The following is a 17,368-nucleotide window of genomic DNA, read 5'->3' as shown; positions in this document are numbered from 1 at the left end:
TCAAAAACGCCCCCATCATCTCGATTCCCAGTAAGATAAAAAATTACATCTTGTCCCAGAGGAGTCGGGATTACTGATTTCTCGTCGTGGCAGCACTGGGGGGCAGCGGAGAGCGAGTGGGGTCGTAAGGGAAGGAGAGGCCCCCCTCCTCGTACTATTCATATCCTTCACATGTGGGTCGAATTTCTCCCCAACTGTCCTTTCCCTTATGTTCAAATGTACCTTTTTCAAAGGATCCAGTGTTTCATCAGAGTCACTGCTTATTACCGTGTCCCGTGGCAAATGGTGATCCTTAACCCAGGCGCCGCGCTCCCTGCTTCAGGTGGACGAGTCTCCGAATGGTGTGTGTTTTCCAGAACCACGTCCGCCTAGTTTAAGCCGTTTGAGTCTGAGTTCATATTGGAGAGCGTGTTTGATTAAGTTTACTGTTTGCTCCTATGCATCCGAGAAAGCACTTTACTTTTAATTATTTTTTATGTTTTAATGAAGCGTCTCGTGGTACCCATTTTAGAGGTACATAAAATGATGATTAGAAAAATTATGTGGGCTCTACAAAAAACTCAGGGGTACAAACTGGACTCCTAATGTCACGTCTGAATTTTCTGGGAGAACTAAACAACACTTTTTTTTTAATGTGATCTGTTTTTGTTTTTTTTTTTCAGCTGCCTAATGGTCAGACTCTCCCGATACCTCCCATCATCCTGGCCGAACTGGGGAATGATCCAAAGAAAGCCACCGTGTGCTTCTATGGCCACTTGGATGTGCAGCCTGCTAGACAGGAAGATGGGTGGCTCTCAGACCCTTACACGCTGACGGAAGTGGATGGTCAGTGACACATCAGTGCTGGGTTCTTTGTAGACTAGGAATCAAAGATGTGACTCCTGTCCCCAGCTCCAGGCCTTACCCTATTCTTGTTAAGAATGGACAAATGCTACCAGTCTCATAGTCTACCAGCTGTCCAATGAGGCTGGCTTTTTTCTCATTTGTGAAAGAAACTACGAGCTATGTACACACGATGTGTGCCCCTGGGCAAAATTGACTCCCAACATGGGGGTTCTTGGGAGGAAGAAGTTGCCTAGGTCATACATTTTCCTTTCTTAAATACTAAATGTAATTATGTTTTTTAAAAAAAGAAGAAGAAAGGTTAATGGAGATACACATATACCCCTTTTCCATTCTTCTACTAATTATAAAATCTTGAAATGAGAGGCTATGTTACATGACATTCTACAACAAATCCTCAGGTCCTTTTCAATGAACCTGGATAAAATAGCTAATTCCTATAAAGGCCAAAGGGACCTGTATATTTCAAATTAGTTTATATTATCTGATTAGCTGATGGCCATAACGTTTTTATATAAGAAATCAGACTTTGTGACCTCAGAGCACACAAATCAGAGCAAGATTTGTGTCTGGAAAAATAGAAAGCAATGTTAAAATGATTACCCATAACACTACCTTTGTTTTTAACTCACTCAACTTGGCAGAGGTGTTTGTACTTTTCTAAAAATTCTTCCCCTATTTTTAAAGGAAAACTTTATGGACGGGGAGCAACAGACAATAAAGGCCCTGTTTTAGCGTGGATTAATGCCGTGAGCACCTTCAGATCCCTGGAGGAAGTAGGTAACCAGTTGTGTTTGGGAAGGGATGATGTTGACAATGATGTTGATGATGACGATGATGATGTTGACAGTGAAGGTGATGATGATGAGGACAATGATGATGACAATGACGACGACGATAATGACAAAAAAGGTGATGGATGATGATGACAGCATTGACAGTGAAGGTGAGGATGATGACGATGATGATGTGGAGGACAATGACAATGATTATAATGATGATGAGGATGATGACAATAATGATGATGACAATGTTGACAATGATGGTGAGGACAGTGGTGACAGGGTGATGATGATGATGATGAGGACAATGACAGTAATGACGATCATGACTAGGATGATGAGAATGACAACAATGAAATGGTGATGATGATGACAGTGACGATAATTGAAGGTGATGACAATGACGAAGATGACAACAATGAAGATGACAACGATGACGATGATGACTAGAATGACAATGACGATGGTGATACCAATGATGGTGATGAAGGTGATGACAGTGATGATGGCAACGATGAGGACGATGATGATGATGATGACAGGGATGATGATGACGATGATGACAATGATGATGATGACAATGACAATGAAGGTGATGGTGATGACGATGATGACGATGATAAGGAAGATGACAACGTCCTGCCCTCCTCCCTCCCTGCCCTCCTCCCTCCCTGCCCCCCTCCCTCCCTTCCCTCCTCCCTCCCTTCCTCCCAAGGAAGAAAGCAATACTTATAAGAAAGAGTCTGTATAAAGGCCAAAATCTGCTTTGCTTTTTAACTTTCAACTCTGAAACGTACATAATCACAAACAAAACATAAGAAATGTTCACTGCCCTTGGACAAATCAGTTGATCTCTCTGAGCCTCATTGACCTAATCTGTGAACTAGGAATAGTTATTTCCGCCTCAGAAACCTGGAGAGGAGTAAACGGGGTAACACACAGAGGAGCCTCAGTGCCTGTGCGTGCGAGGCCCTTTACGAGGGTGGGTTTCTTCCCTGTTCTTCCGCCCTCCCATCCTCTCTTGCTGTGTTGCTTACTGAGCACTTGAATGCACCTCACATCACTGGATTGTTTTACTAAAAGTCAGACAACTGTTATTACCCATATTGCATAGGTAGGGAGGTGAGTGGCCAAGAGGTCAAACGGCTTGTCCCAGGTCCCTTGGGTGTCAGTGACAGAGCAGACACCCAGACCCAGGCCTGGCAGCTGGTCTGTCCTCCTCCCCCAACACACAGTGGCTACTGGCTTGTATTTTATTAATCACGTTTTGCCAGAAATTTCTTAAGCTATCCAACTACTTCTCAGCAATTGTTTTCTAGTTAATGTTAATAAAGAGCTTTCAAATATTAATATTTCAGAATTTTAGCTTAACTTCTTAAGACACATAGAAATAAATCTATGCAAAGGATACATTTGAACAAATCATTATCCCCAAATGCCCTTAACCAACTGAATGACCGAAGGTCACTTACTCTCTAATACATAATCCTCCACTCATCCTGCCTTTGTTAATCTTTGGTGAGTCAATCCCACTCTTTAAAACTAATTAGTGTGTTTGTGCCATCGTTTATCTGCATAGAATTACTTCTGGAGTTCTCCTGTGTGTGTTTTATGCTCCAAGAAAAGACTTTGACCTCTCTTCTTCATGTGGCTCTCAAAGATATGAAGTTATAAATTATAAAGATGCAAAAAGATCAAAACCAAATGGGGGAAAGGCACATTGTAAAAATTTTAAAGGAGCTATTCTATGCCCTAATATTAACTAGAGAAAAACTCAAGTTCCATTTTGCTGCAAGATCAAAGCCTTTGAATAAGTTAAAAGGCAGATTGAACTCAAAGCTGAAAAATAACAGATACTTGAAATAAAAATTATCCTGAGGCTTAAACATTAGGCAGTCTTTCAAAGGGAAGAGTTCTCATTTATCATGCTCAGAATTATGAGGACAGAAAAGAGATTTGTAATCGAGTAACCTTTCTTGAAAGGTTCCTTTCGGGGAGAAGGAGGAAAGCATCTGTGTCTGTGGCGGCTCAGGAGAGCTCCACAGTGTGGGTGTTGCTTCTCCTCCAAGAATTCCTTCCCCAAATCATCCGTTAGGGTCCATGCTGAATCCATCAGGGTCGTGCTGGAGGCCATACACAGGGTCTTCCCTTGTAATCCCCTTCACTGTCTTGGTTACAACTCCTTTGTTGTCAACGGAGCTGTTGGGAATGTGGACAACCCGTACATTGAATGTATGTAATAATTCGTGTATTTAGGTCACATGCAAATGAATTCTGGATCTGAAAAATGAATGGTCAAGTCATGCAGTTTTTTGCCAGAATGGTTTGTTCTGTTGTTAATTTGATTCAGGATCTCCCTGTGAATATCAAATTCGTCATTGAAGGGATGGAAGAAGCCGGTTCCGTTGGCCTGGAGGAACTGGTCAGAAGGGAGAAGGACCGGTTCTTTTCCAGTGTAGACTACGTCGTCATTTCAGATAATCTGTGGCTCAGCCAGAGGAAGCCAGCCCTCACTTACGGCACGCGAGGAAACAGCTACTTCCGGGTGGAGGTATTCGCGGTGGTGTGGAGGGAGGAGTCTGTCCTGGGATCTTGGTGGGAAGAGAGAAAGCTCTTGGGAGAGCAGAGTTCTGAGCTGGAGACATGGCCTGGGGTCCCAGAGGTCTCGGGACTGGGGGATTCAGGAAGCCTCCCAACCGGACTGGCTGTGCTGTGTGCATTTTTCTGGAGGGAGAGGATTTAGGGGTTTGTGACTCTGCCTGCCTGATCAGGGGCTGGGCTGCCGTGAGTGGGACGGCACCTGCTCTGCTGCTCAGGCAGGAGCCCCACGGGTGTGTGTGGTCGGGGGGAGGAGGGGGGCGCCGGCCTGGCCTGGCTGCGTGGGACTCTGGCTTCCACGGTGCGCGGTCTTGTGCAGACACCTTAACCTCGCAGCCTGTTTCTTTACCTGTAAAGTGGGCCCAGGGTGGTTGTGATCCCCAAGCACGTTGTCCAGTTCAGCTTCCTTTAACATTTCTATTCATACTGACAGCAATTTAGAACCAGAAAGTCCGTCCGTGGTAAATCATTTATTTTTTTATGAGCCGTGGACTGAGCTCCAGAGTGGGAGGCAGGGAGGGAGTTACTAGTGGAGATATCAATAGAATTGCAAGAGAAGAATAAAGAGAAGACGGTTTCTGGAAGGGTAGATGGGCGGGCTACATAGAACTCAGCCACTCAGAGAAGGGGTGCTGGTCCCAGACAGAGCTGTGTTAGAGAAACAACTGGGGACTGAAATCAGGTTCGAGGATTCGGGAAAGAATGAGAAGTGAAGACCTGGGAGGGGTAGATGGTCCAAGTCGTGTGACTGGGAAGTAGCCACCTGAGTCCTGAGGGACGGAGTGGGGAGCGTTCTCTATCACATGAACGCTATCCCCAGAGCAACCTCAGAGGTGAGCGCCTATCTTCTCTTTTACCCATCTTATAGGTGAGATGCAGAGATCAAGATTTTCATTCAGGAACCTTTGGGGGTATCCTCAATGAACCAATGGCTGATTTGGTTGCTCTTCTTGGTAATGTCTTATTTCATTTCACCTTATTTTTTTTTTAAGATTTATTTGTTTGAGGGAGAGAGGTGCGGGGTGGAGGCAGAGGGAGAGGGAGAAGGAGACCCCCGCTGAGCATGGAGCCTGACGTGGGGCTCCATCTCATGACCTTGAGATCATGACCTGAGCTGAAACCACGAGTCAGATGCTCAACTGACTGAGCCACCCAGGCGCTCCTTCATTTCACTTTTTAAGCATCATGGAATCTACTAGAATACAGTTCTGTTTGACTCAGTGCATCTCTCCTCCCTTGGCCTCCAAGCCAGTTCTGCGTAAGGGTGGAATAGAAGAAAAACCATATTCTTAGCTCCCCCCCCCACTTCGGCTAAATGTTCCTTAGGATTATTAAGTCCACATTACTTTTGTTCATAGACTGAAGCTCTTCCTCAGTTCACCCCCTTTTCTTTTACTTGGTATTGTGACACATCTAGCCATACTCAGGGGCAGTAGCAGAGAGACCCCTCTGGAGAGGCATCCAGAGATGATGCTAAAGACACCAGCACCACCTGGCACCCTGTCTCCAGTTCTGTGGGCTCCCATCGGTTTACTCATTGCTACCTGCTCCTGCCCTCCTGTAGGGCGCCTGGAGTTCACCGGCGGAAGGCGTGCGTATGTGTGTGCTCTTCCGGAGGGCCAGGGTGCCCACCCTGACCACCTTGATTCATCTTGTCGCTCTTGCTTGCAGCCAAGCTGGATCCCGGCAGTGAAGGAAGTTGCATCCTCAGGATCCTCACTTGGAGTAGCCCCTTTTTACAGTCCTGGCAAAGACACTTCACTTTTATTTTCATAATTAAAAAGAGATTGTCAGGGAAGCTTCAGATCCCACAATACTTGGATCTGTCTCCTTGGCACACAGGGTACCTTAATGCAAATGTTACAACGTGCCCCTTTTGGGCAGACAAACTACCAAAAAGCATGTCCTCTACAGGGATTGATTAGCAAAGGTCTCTTTTCTTACTGTGTTGACACAGCTTTTCCTCTGCCCCACTCGCTTGCATCCCCTTGGCCTTGGCAGTCTCAGACGGGGCACCATCAGCCCACCTGGGCCACCTGTTGGGAGGTGTTCTCAGGGTCTTCAGGACCATCTTTAGTTGTAGGGCTTCTTGTTCCTTCATTCCCCAAAGTAAATAATGAAATCTGTATGTCTACCTATCATGTGTTATCTAGCTTTGCTGTATGTCATTCATCTCCAATCCACATATTCTTTCTATCTATTTATCTACCATCTATCTATTCCTTTATGGCCTTCTGGTTTTCCTAAAATATTATTCTTGGACAGTATTTCCCATGCTGGATAATTTCAGACAGGCTACAACAATCCATTTTCCTTTAAAGTGTTTATGTTTCCAGAAGAATTCAGATAGCATGCAACTCAATATTTGAGCTGCGGGGGTGGGAGGGGGAGAGTTCATTTTCTGTTTTATCAGAACTAATTTTCTCTTCCCTAGGAACAACATCATTAGATCTTTATGGTGCATTTCACTCTCCCCAATCATGATTGTTGCATGATGTTCTCTGAGACTGTACAGTTCCACCCAGGCATGGAATTCCGTCTAGTCCTACGAATGCCTGTGGCTCTGCTAGGAAAAATCAGCTCAGGATCATGAACAGAATGAAAAGCATATGGTTTCACTTTCTTTAATTTTTTGAGACAAATCAAATAACCCATAATGAGATGATTCTGGATTGGGTCATCTATATGGCTTTCATATGCTTTTACAAAGACCTAAGGACCTAGAGTTGAGCTTCGGCACTGATGACAAGCATTTTGGCTTGCTGACCCCAGTAGGCCCTCCTTCGGGGCCACCGCAGGTTAGGATGTCCCAGGAAAGCTGGTTCCGTCGGGTGCCCCACACGCTAGTCAGGAAACCTGCTGCTGTGTGACCTTGTACAAGTTCCTAATCTCTCTGTCCTCCGAGTTCCTCAGCTGTATGATCCTGATAACTGTGATTGCTAATAGATTATAAAGGTTTATTGAGTGTCAGCTGTGTGAAAGGCACGGGAGTCTCCACTGGGGGACACAGGGAAACCAGTCCGCCCCCATCTTCAAAGAGACTTAGACTGGGGTGTATTTGGGAGGTGGGAGGTGGTGGGCGTGGAGATGCTCAGTTTGCACAGAGTGCTCAGCTCCTGAGCTTTCCTCTTGGTGGACATTCCCATTCCCTGCACTCTCCTAAAAGCCACAAGGCAGGGAGGATCATGGGGCCCAGGGCCCTCTTATAAGCACCAAATACCCTGCAGTATTAAAATGTTAAATTCCAAGAGAACTCCTGGGGATCAAGGATTACATTTGCTTCCTGCTTGCAGTTTTCATAGGCGCCACCCTCTCTGCCTCCCATGCATTTCCTGGCTGGGCTCCTGGCCGAGGAGGCCCTAGTGGCTGCAGAAGTCACATCAAGTTCAGAGGATCATGATTTCAAGTGGGAAAGGAGAAGGGGGGTGGGGAGATGAACTCCTTCAGCAACATCCTGTTTTCATGGGAACGCATTCAACGTTGAAGAACTGGGGCAAGACGTGGAACGCAGAAACATGAACAGCACACATGTGGCATTTATTTCCCCACTGCCCGGCCCTGCGATGGTGGTGCCTGGTGGTGCCTGGAGGACACCGTGTGCCCCACAGCTGCTGGGGGGTGGAAGGGGCAGGGAGAGGAGGACATGCTATTCCTCTGCTCTCAGGAGATGTGTCTGCTGGCATTCTTTCCAGCCCGCAGCTGGGAAGGCTGCCTTGCATCCTGAGAAAACAGGATCCGTGATTCAAAACCATACCAGGACTGGGTCGGGCCAGTTCTGCTGGAGAAGTGCAGTGAGCATGTAGAAAGGCCACTCTGCTCAAAGCCCAGCCTAATCTGTAACGACCCCTACCCCCCACCCCCGTGGTAATATCTGGCAAGGCCAGCTGGAATAATAGGAAAAATGTCACAATTCAGTGTCAAAATATGGACGCCAAGCATCCTGGCCACTAGAGTATTTCATGTCTTAATTGTTGTTAACCTTGACATTTCAAACACTCCTCTCTTCTCACCACCGAGGCTGTGCTGGGCGCGTCCCACACAATCTCTGGGGCCCAACCGTGGTGCTGCTCTGTGCGTCCCCCCCTTGTGGGCTCCCGGCCTGCTCCTGTGCTCCTGCAGAATGCTCCCCTTTACAACTGTTTGTGGACCTACAGGTGTTTCTTCACCCTGTGTCTCTCCGGCTGGATTATGAACAGGGTCTGTCTCTTACGCACTTTTGCAGCTCTGTGCTTGCCTAGGAGAATGTCAGCAGTTTAGGGACATGCACTGAGGGGAAGACTTAGTGACTGTGTTATTGATGGTGCTTTTATGTGTGATTTTGACTCCGGTGAAGGTACAGAGGGTGGTCTGCGAGTCGGTGACAGCCAGTCCCAGTCACCGGCCCCCAGTGTGTTGTTTGACTTGAATTTTACTAACAGGTTTATACCATTTATTTACTCTATTGTGTACTTCATTGGGCTAAATGCAGGGAATTCCGTAACTCAGTGCCGCAGGGAGGCTGGTTCATGCACAGCAGGCTGCAAACTGTACCCAACGTGCAGCTGTAGAAGTTTGGGTGAAGTGCGGGGGGACCAGGAGCGGGCGCTAAGGAGGATGTGGTTGAAAACCAGAACAGTGAGGCCTCCCCTTCTCATCTTGCTGCCTTGATACTCCCAGCTTGGGGTTTTGCCTTGTAGGATCATCTCAAAGTGCTGGGACACCCACTATGTCCCACACTAGGGCCATCGCTGTGGGTTCTCGTAGGGTCTTTGCCTTGGATTCTGTTGTGTCCTCACAGAGAGCCCAACCATCTGCTGTTGGGCTCAGGGAGGGTCATGCTTGTCATTTAGCCTGTGTGGTGAGCGATGGTGCTGTTGCTGATGAAAGCGGGGTCTTAACAGGTCCTCTTGTCTCCAGCATTCATCCCTTGCCTTAAACATAGCAGGTGTCTAGTAATGAGGGGGAACGCATCGGTTCTCCCAGAGCCTTCGACCCCCTGCTTTGTAATTGTCGGGTGTGACAGGAAGATTTGGAAATACAGTGCTTCACAGTAGTTTTCTGACCTTGTCAAGTTACAGTCACATTAAGAATGTGGAGCATATGGGGCGCCTGGGTGGCTCAGTCAGTTAAGCGTCTGCCTTCGGCTCAGGTCATGATCCCAGGGTCCTGGGACTGAGTCCCACATCGGACTCCCTGCTCAGCGGGGAGCCTGCTTCTCCCTCTGCCTGCCGCTTCCCCTGCTTATGCTCTTTCTCTCTCTCTGACAAATAATAAAAATTGAAAAAAAAAAAAGAATGTGGAGTATATTTTTTATGAAGTGTCTTTACTTGAATGAAAGGCCCCAGGCAGCCTGAGGATGAATTTAGATGCCTTGGATACACTTTTCACCGTTCCTGTTAGTCTACTTGCTACTTGGATAAGTACGTTCTCAAGGTAGTGAGCAGTGTTTACTAAATCTCCACTTCTGCTTCCTCTGTACGTATTCATTGATGATTTCCCCCCATTCCTATTAATCCCCAAACTCTTTCATAAATAACAGACTAGTATATCTGCGTATTCATTCTGAAGGCAATTGTGGTCATGATGTATGCCTCATAGGCTAGACCTCAAGGGTATTATGCTTTTGATGAAAGATGAGTGTTTATTAAGTGATGGTGTGTGTAGGGGGAGAGAAGCTGAGAAAGAAAGACGATCTTCAGTTCCTCAGGAATGTTTGTATAACATATATATACATATTTAAGATTTTTTATGATGAACATATATTACTTTTAACTCAGGATAAATTAAAATTTCAAAAGGAACCTTATCTATGATACAGAAGGTATAATTGAGGACTTATGTAATATAGGTAAGTCACAGCCAATTATCATGTGTTTCTATCTCACCATTGACAAGGTGAACATTGGAATGGGTCTGAAAACATCAGCACACTCATAACTTCGACCTGACTTTGTTTCCTGTGCGTACCTTGCAGGTAGCCTTGTAGACTCCTCTGGTCATATTCTGATCCCTGGAATCTATGACCAGGTGGCCCCTCTTACTGAAGAGGAGAGAAAGATGTATGAAGCCATCGATCTGGACCTAGAAGAATACCGGAACAGCGTCCAGGTTAAGAGATTTCTGTTTGACACCAAGGTACGGTCTCCTCCTGAAAGAGGAGTGACAGTAATAAATCCTATTTCTCCTGTTCCTCATTTACCGTGGGGGCTGCAAATCTGCGCATCTCAGGACTGAAAGCGGATGTTGATTCAGAGGCAGATTTTCACTTTCACAGCCACTCACCTCCCTCGGGTCTAGAGCACCAGAACTTTATCTGGGGTCTGACTGGTGGCACTGGCCTCGGGCACGGAACCTGGGGGCCATCACTCAGTTCACAGACGTGCTTTTCCAAGTCGGCTTCTTGGACTCCATCCCATGCCGGCCTTCAGCTACCCGTGCTTCCTCTCTGCTTAAAGACTGAGAACAGTCTGAGACTATTCTAGCTCCAGGACTCCTAAGTCTTCATTTCAATAGACGGAATTAAGAGCCTTTGGGGCTAATCTGTACACTGCTACATCGCTGCCGCAGTGTAGGAAAGAAGCCAGAGCCCAAAGCAGTCATTTCTGGCGAATTTGGATGTTTTCTTTCCCCACCTTCTTCTTTTTAAAACCTTTGCCTGCTACGGTGTGTGGTGGCTCTGACTGCTTCTGGAGGCTGCCAGGAGAGGGAGAATCGTGCCCAACAGAAGTGGTCGAGTGGATTGTTGTGAAGTAGATCTCTTCCCTCGGACCAGCCCTGTCTTGGCCATAGCAGGGAAGAAAAGTGGCTCAAACATAACGCAGAGTTCTTTGAAGTCTTCTGAAAAAGAAAATGTGTTTCCTATGCAACTGATCATCATGGTGACTGGAGATAGAAATCTCTAATCAATCCCCAAATTCTGAAATCCCTTTTGCCATCTAATCACTGTGGAGCTGAGGCAGTGAGGGGCCCGCGTCCGCGGAGCAGCTTGGTCAGGCTGGGGGCAGCAGCGGGTCTCAGGGCCGGAGGGGAAAGGCTTGTGTTGTAGTCCAGGCCTGTCTAAGGAAGGTGATAATTAACTTGTCACGAGCGGTGTCAGAGATGTACAGAAATGGGCAATACAAGCAATGCAATTCAACAGGGTTTTAGTGGAAAAATCTTTTATATAGTAAAATAATTTTATTTGAATTCAGGAGGAGATTCTAATGCACCTATGGAGGTACCCATCTCTTTCAATCCATGGGATTGAGGGCGCATTTGATGAGCCTGGAGCTAAAACGGTCATCCCTGGCCAAGTTATAGGAAAATTTTCAATCCGTCTGGTCCCTCACATGAATACATCTGTGGTGGAAAAACAGGTAACACATTTGCATTGTTCTCACTATGGCACGTTTCGAGTGTTGCATCCCAGGGTAGTGAGCTATTTGGTTGTTAGCACTGAAGTCCCATTTTTTTCCCCGAATATAAAAGGGACTGGAACAAATGTCAAGAAACCAATATAATTTTTGTTCCATAAAAATCTCTTTCCGTAATTATATGCAATTACAGTAGTCAGATAAATAACCGTTTGGGGCTGGAGTGATGGGACGTATTTTTACATTAAACAGTTGACATAAAGGCAAGATTGGTTTACACACAGATGGAGAAACTGACTGCCTATGGCGGGATGGAGCTGGAAATGCTCAAACCCATAGTTAGTTTGCCCTTGGTGTCTGCAGTCAACACTCTGAAAGCAGCCACTTTAATGAAAATGTTATCTGGAAGGAGTTTTATGTCTAAATTATCAAACTATCATCAGTTTACCTCAAGTTCAACAGAAAGTAGGCTCTGAATAAATGAGCTCCAAGAACACCTCATCCCAAATCTCTATCTCCCATTGACCTCTTTTATTGTCTTCTTAGTGCTAATTACATCCTAAAATGCCCTCCTTCCTGTCTCTGTCCCTGTTTTCTCCCCACCCTCCCTCCCATTTTGGATGTATTGTTTCTCTTTCTTACAACATACGGATTCCACCAGGGGAGCCCCCAGCCCCAGTCCCACCCCCACCCCGGTCTTGCTCACAGCTGTGATCCCAGCACCTAGAAACATTCATGCCAACATGACAGGCATTCAACAATTGTTTGTCAAAGGAATGGATGGGAGGAATATTTCAGAGTGTGGAGTTTTTCTTGGGAGGATTTCCATGGTGGCCACTGGAATGGAGCCCAGGGGACAGAGAAGGATGCTGACAAAAGGCTCCATTATCGCCTAGTTTGGAATTGCCCCCCCCCCTTTTCAGGAATTAACAAATGTCTAATATTCCCAAAATAGTCATTAAGGTAGAAGTCCGAAAGGAAGGATATTCAAATTGAGAAGTTGTATTGTGTTTCATAATTACCAAACATTAGCAATCTGACACTGTGGTCAGGATGGGGTGGGCGCAGGGCTGAGGAATGGAGGGTCCACAGATAGAAGGGGCGTGAGACCAGTGTTTCTCTCACTGCTGAAGCTCTCAGTCCCAGAGGCCCTCTGCGAGAATGAGGGTAAAATCACGACACTCGAATTTGTTGGGCTGGGATTTCAGTTTCTTGATGAAAGACTACTACACGGGAGAATAACTTGAAATTTTCTCTTATCACTGAAAATGTTCCTTTTCAGGTGAAGCAGCATCTTGAATATATATTCTCCAAAAGAAATAGTTCCAACCAGATGGCTGTTTCTATGACGCTAGGACTACAGCCATGGATCGCAAATATTAAAGATAAACAGTATCTTGCAGCAAAGAGAGCCATCAAAACAGGTTAGACGTGCGATGCCTCGAGTTGCCAGTTTTCAGTGGTTCCAGGGCGCGGTGCCTGGCGGGGCAGTGGAGAAAGCGGACTCATTCAGAATTTCGGTTTAGCTCTCCGTTTTAGAGAGGCTCTGTTACTGAGAGTCAACAGCTCTGCCCAGGGCTCTTCACAGTCTCCTGACCCCTCCCCACAGCCTTCCCAAGTTTACAAAGTAAGTCTGCAAGAGATGAAGGAATTGGCTGAATGAAGGGCACCCAGTTGGAAGTGGCAAAGCTGGGTTCATGTATGGAAGCATGAATTTGGGGCAAAATGATGGACTTTGAGCCTTTGATACTTGTGAAAATGATGACCCACATATAAAAATGTCCTTTAAAAGGCATAGCTGAATTTGGATGAAAGTATAGGAAATCTGGGGTTAAAAATGAAGGTGCTAGGGGCACCTGGGTGGCTCCGTCAGTCGATCGTCCGACTCTTGATTTCAGCTCAGGTCATGATCTCAGGGTCGTGGGATCGAGCCCTGAGTCGGGCTCCGGGCTCTGGGCTCAGTGCAGAGTCTGGTTGAGATTCTCTCCCTCTCCTTCTTTCTCTGCCCCACCCCTCCTGCATTTGTGCAAGTTGCATGGGCTCTCTCTCTCTCTCTAAAAAAAAAAAAAAAAATCTTATTAAAAAAAAAAAAAGAGGAGCTACAATTTAATGGAGTAAGAAAGCTGACACTGGACTGCCCTGAGGGGATTTGTTCTTTTGGGTCACAGGGATGTTTGGGTTTTCATGGCCATAGGCCAGCTGGAGGTAGGGAACAGGAGGTGAGACCCATTAAATAAAGGCAGGGCATTCCCTAAGAGCCAGCCTCACCCTGGAGGGGGCTAACCATGGACCCAGCCTCACAGGGTTTGGGTCTTTAATCTCCACTCTCCAGAGGGTCCAGTTCTGATGCAAACAGCCCCACGGCAGGCCACCTGCCATTTCCACAGAGAGGCTTCCTGGGATGCTCATTTTATAATTTTATAAAATTTTATACAAAAATTTATAAAATTTTATATAATTTAAAAAAATTACCAAACACCGAACTCAAATTCCAGCCTATCTGACTCTAAAACCAGTGGTCTTTTCAGTGCCACTCTGCTTCCCCAGAGACAGAGAAGGCAGCAAAGCTGTATTTGGCATTTCCGTGGTGGTGCCTGTTTGAACTGACGCGCTTCCAGGTCCTAGGCAGGATCATGTGGCTGGTGAGCACAGGACACATACCCGGGCCCTGGCTGCCTGGGCAGGGAGAAGGAACACCCAGCCCCTTTGGCTTCTGCAGCTGGAAGGGGACGCTGCCGACAGCTGCAACATAGCGGACTCTGAGAGGCAGGGGCACTTTCAGGGTGTCCCCAAAAGCCAGGCGGGAAACCCTGACACGTGTTTACATGACTTACGGTACTCTATCGCAGATGAGGCCTCAGGCCGCATCCCTAACAGAGCAGAGCCGGGACTGGAGGTCCAGACCATCTGGGAGCACCAACATCTTATCAGGGTTATCTGTACAAAGGACAGAGACATTAAAAGTTAGAGGACGGGTCTGAGACTTAGAGCCCTACTTCTCTGCATAATCATTCCTCCTGCTCCCAGCTGTAGCAGTATTTTACCAGTAAAATTTGGAAGTCAAGAACGGAGGAAGAAAAGTTATTAGGAAGGTAAATGTAATCCCAGCTGAAGAGTGATGTGTGATTGAAATGTCAAGGTCAACAGTAAAGACCTGAAATACTCTTACAGGAATACATAAGGCACCTTTTGGTTTATTGTGTGTGAAACCAGTTCTTCCAACGAGGTACATCATCTTTCCTCACATTCACACCTTGCTCTGTGGATGAAGACATGGCATGATATCATTTGTGTCTTCATTTTATTTTGCGTCTCTCCTCCATCACTGACAACTCAACTTCTTGCCTGGAAGGTTTGAAGTCATCGCTCCTTAGGCCCTAGGATATCCATTAAAGCTATTTCATGGAATACCTTGACAGTAGAGCACAAACACTGCACCATTCAGGTGATAGTTGAATACAGCTGTTTATTTGTATACTGGTTACAAAACCAAAGAAGTCCCACTTTCCAAATATTTAATTCATGAAGCAACCATAAAAGGAGGTACATTGTCTTCCAATGCTTGTGCCAGAAATGCATGACCTCTTCCAATCATGAGAAAATATCAAACAAACCCAAATGAAGAGACACTTTACAAAACAACTGATCAGTACTCTTCAAGAGGGTCAAGGTCATGAAAGACAAGGAGGGACTGAGAAACTGTCACAGACCAGAGGAGAGTAAGAAGCAGTGACAAAACACAGTGTGGGATTCTGGATTGGATCCTGGAATGGCAAAAGGGAAGGATTGGTGAAATTTAAATAAGGTCTGAATCGAGTTAATAATATTATTCTGATGTTAACTTCCTATTCTTTATAACTGTACAATAGTTATATAAGATGTTAACATTACAGACAGTAAAGTAAGGAACATATGGGAACTCTCTCTGTACTTTTTTTGCAACTTTTCTATAAAATCTATAATTCACAATAAAAATTTTATTTAAAAAAATTTTTTTTTGAAGTAGATAATTGTAAAGAATGCAACCTGACTCTATTGACTATTTTAGAATATAAACTGCATGGTATCAAGAAGCTTACTTACCCCAGGCACCAAATTTAAGGGTTAAATAAAAAAGAAAAAGAAAAAGGGAAAGATAAAGCAAACACTACATTTGAGAAGATGACTAGGGGTAGTCTTGTCATTATTTTATTCAAATGCCTTCTTTCCCTGTGCTTCAGTGTTTGGAACAGAGCCAGACATGATCCGGGATGGATCAACCATACCAATTGCCAGAATATTCCAGGATACCATCCAAAAGAGTGTGATGATGCTCCCGCTGGGCGCTGTTGATGATGGGGAGCACTCTCAGAATGAGAAAATCAACAGGTTAGTGGATTCCTGTGGGGGGCCAGTCCTTCACTGCACAAACCCCGGGTCTCCACATCATAACCTTCCGATGTGCTACGTACTTTAGATTGCATTCACATCACCAAATCTTCCTATTTACGTGGTAGGCTACTTTCCCCCATCATTTGAATGGAAATAAGTGTTTCTCTTTATTTTTCCCTTTGTTAGGTGGAACTACATAGAGGGATCCAAATTATTTGCTGCCTTTTTCCTAGAGATGGCTAAGCTGCATTAATAATGACAGGAGCCTTCCAGCTTAGATCCGACCTATTGACAGATACCCTCTCCCACACCTGGGCAGGAACAGAATCTAAAGATCCAGAGAATTTCAGTCCAGGAAATAATGTTTTCCCTTCCCATTTAAAATGTCTTCGGACATTTGGACCAGTAATAAAATATTTTAAAGGCACAGACATTGGAAATGGCATACTGTCCCCATGGCACACCTTTCCGAAGTCACCACTACCAGCAACATCTCCCCAAGCCCGGCTGCAGGAGCCCTGGGACTGGACTCTTTCCTTGGAGCACCAGGACAATTCTTCCATTAGACTCTCCCTGGCAGTTTGAAGGGTCTGATCCCTGCAGTGTGCTTTTAGGTTCTGAGGTGCTCCTGACGCATCGTCATTCCATACAGTGTGTAGATCACCCTTGCTCCTACCACACGTTCCTCTTATTAGTAAAACTGTTGGTCCCACTGGCTACCATGATTTCCCTGGGGGTTCATTTGTAGAGGAGTAACTGAAGCATGATGCCGTATTAACCTCTTGCTTCCCCTTCATTTATTTTGCCTGCTTCTTGGAAAGTTCTGAAACAGAAATGAGCAATAGTCATATCCTTATGCCATTTGGGATTCCCTGTGTGAAGATGAGTACTTTTTATATTCCAAGGCTCTTTACCTTTCTTGGATCGATGCCAACAGACCACCCCTCCTGCACCCTATTCTTTCTACCCCATCGCTGAAGGCCCCCCCCCAACATCTGTGCACATGTAAAGTCACCACCACAGAATCAATTCTGATAGAATTTCTCTCACTCTGTTGGAATTTTACTCAGTGACTACATCTAAATTTCTAAATTGCTTAAAGCTTTTAATAGCATCAGTTTTAGATAGAGAACGAATCTAATCAGCCCTGACATCAGTAACACATTCCAAATTTAAAGCCATCAGCTAATGCTGCATTCAATTCAGTAATCATTTTAGTTAACCATCTTGTTTGGCTTGATTGCATTTGATGGTGTAAACAAACAAACAAAAAGAATATAATTTTTCTACAGTTGAGTGTATGTAAACAAATCAATTCAATCTTTATAAATTCATTACTTAAATCACATTAATGGAGAAGAATTTAAGAGTTTATTAAAAATGTTTCTCTTATGATTCCAAATAAAATCAAAGCATAACACATTTAATCTCTTTGTGGGTTCT

General features: G+C 45.3%; 2 protein-coding genes and 1 long non-coding RNA gene across 5 annotated transcripts in view; 2 read left to right on the top strand and 1 right to left on the bottom strand.

Annotated features, from left to right (window-relative positions):
- Window positions 1-16,251, top strand: part of CNDP1 (carnosine dipeptidase 1) — a 32,042-nt gene extending 15,791 nt beyond the window's left edge. For both annotated transcript variants that reach the window (XM_036117011.2, XM_078060168.1), the window contains exons 4-12: window positions 663-825; window positions 1,531-1,619; window positions 3,976-4,176; window positions 5,092-5,176; window positions 10,177-10,337; window positions 11,393-11,557; window positions 12,837-12,978; window positions 15,775-15,922; window positions 16,112-16,251. In XM_036117011.2, coding sequence (XP_035972904.1) covers window positions 663-825; window positions 1,531-1,619; window positions 3,976-4,176; window positions 5,092-5,176; window positions 10,177-10,337; window positions 11,393-11,557; window positions 12,837-12,978; window positions 15,775-15,922; window positions 16,112-16,178 — 1,221 coding nt within the window. In that variant the 3' untranslated portion in view covers window positions 16,179-16,251. The remainder of the gene's footprint in view (window positions 1-662; window positions 826-1,530; window positions 1,620-3,975; window positions 4,177-5,091; window positions 5,177-10,176; window positions 10,338-11,392; window positions 11,558-12,836; window positions 12,979-15,774; window positions 15,923-16,111) is intronic.
- Window positions 11,055-15,778, bottom strand: LOC118551300 (uncharacterized). Of its 2 annotated transcripts, XR_013443239.1 has the most exons (4): window positions 14,741-15,778; window positions 14,389-14,491; window positions 12,577-13,033; window positions 11,055-11,258 (listed from the first exon to the last, which is right to left on the bottom strand). It is a non-coding gene; the product is annotated as an uncharacterized LOC118551300 (long non-coding RNA). The 2 variants fall into 2 exon arrangements; XR_013443238.1 differs by lacking the exon at window positions 11,055-11,258 and having other exon boundaries at window positions 12,537-13,033.
- ZNF407 (zinc finger protein 407) overlaps window positions 14,385-17,368 on the top strand; it is a 537,168-nt gene continuing 534,184 nt past the window's right edge. The window contains exon 1 of the mRNA XM_078060167.1: window positions 14,385-14,493. The gene's annotated coding sequence lies outside the window, so the exon portion shown is untranslated. The remainder of the gene's footprint in view (window positions 14,494-17,368) is intronic.

Source organism: Halichoerus grypus, chromosome 13, assembly GCF_964656455.1.
Source record: "Halichoerus grypus chromosome 13, mHalGry1.hap1.1, whole genome shotgun sequence".
NCBI classification, from domain to species: domain Eukaryota; kingdom Metazoa; phylum Chordata; class Mammalia; order Carnivora; family Phocidae; genus Halichoerus; species Halichoerus grypus.
Note: the sequence above shows the minus strand (reverse complement) of the source record. Positions and strands in the feature narration are given on the sequence as shown.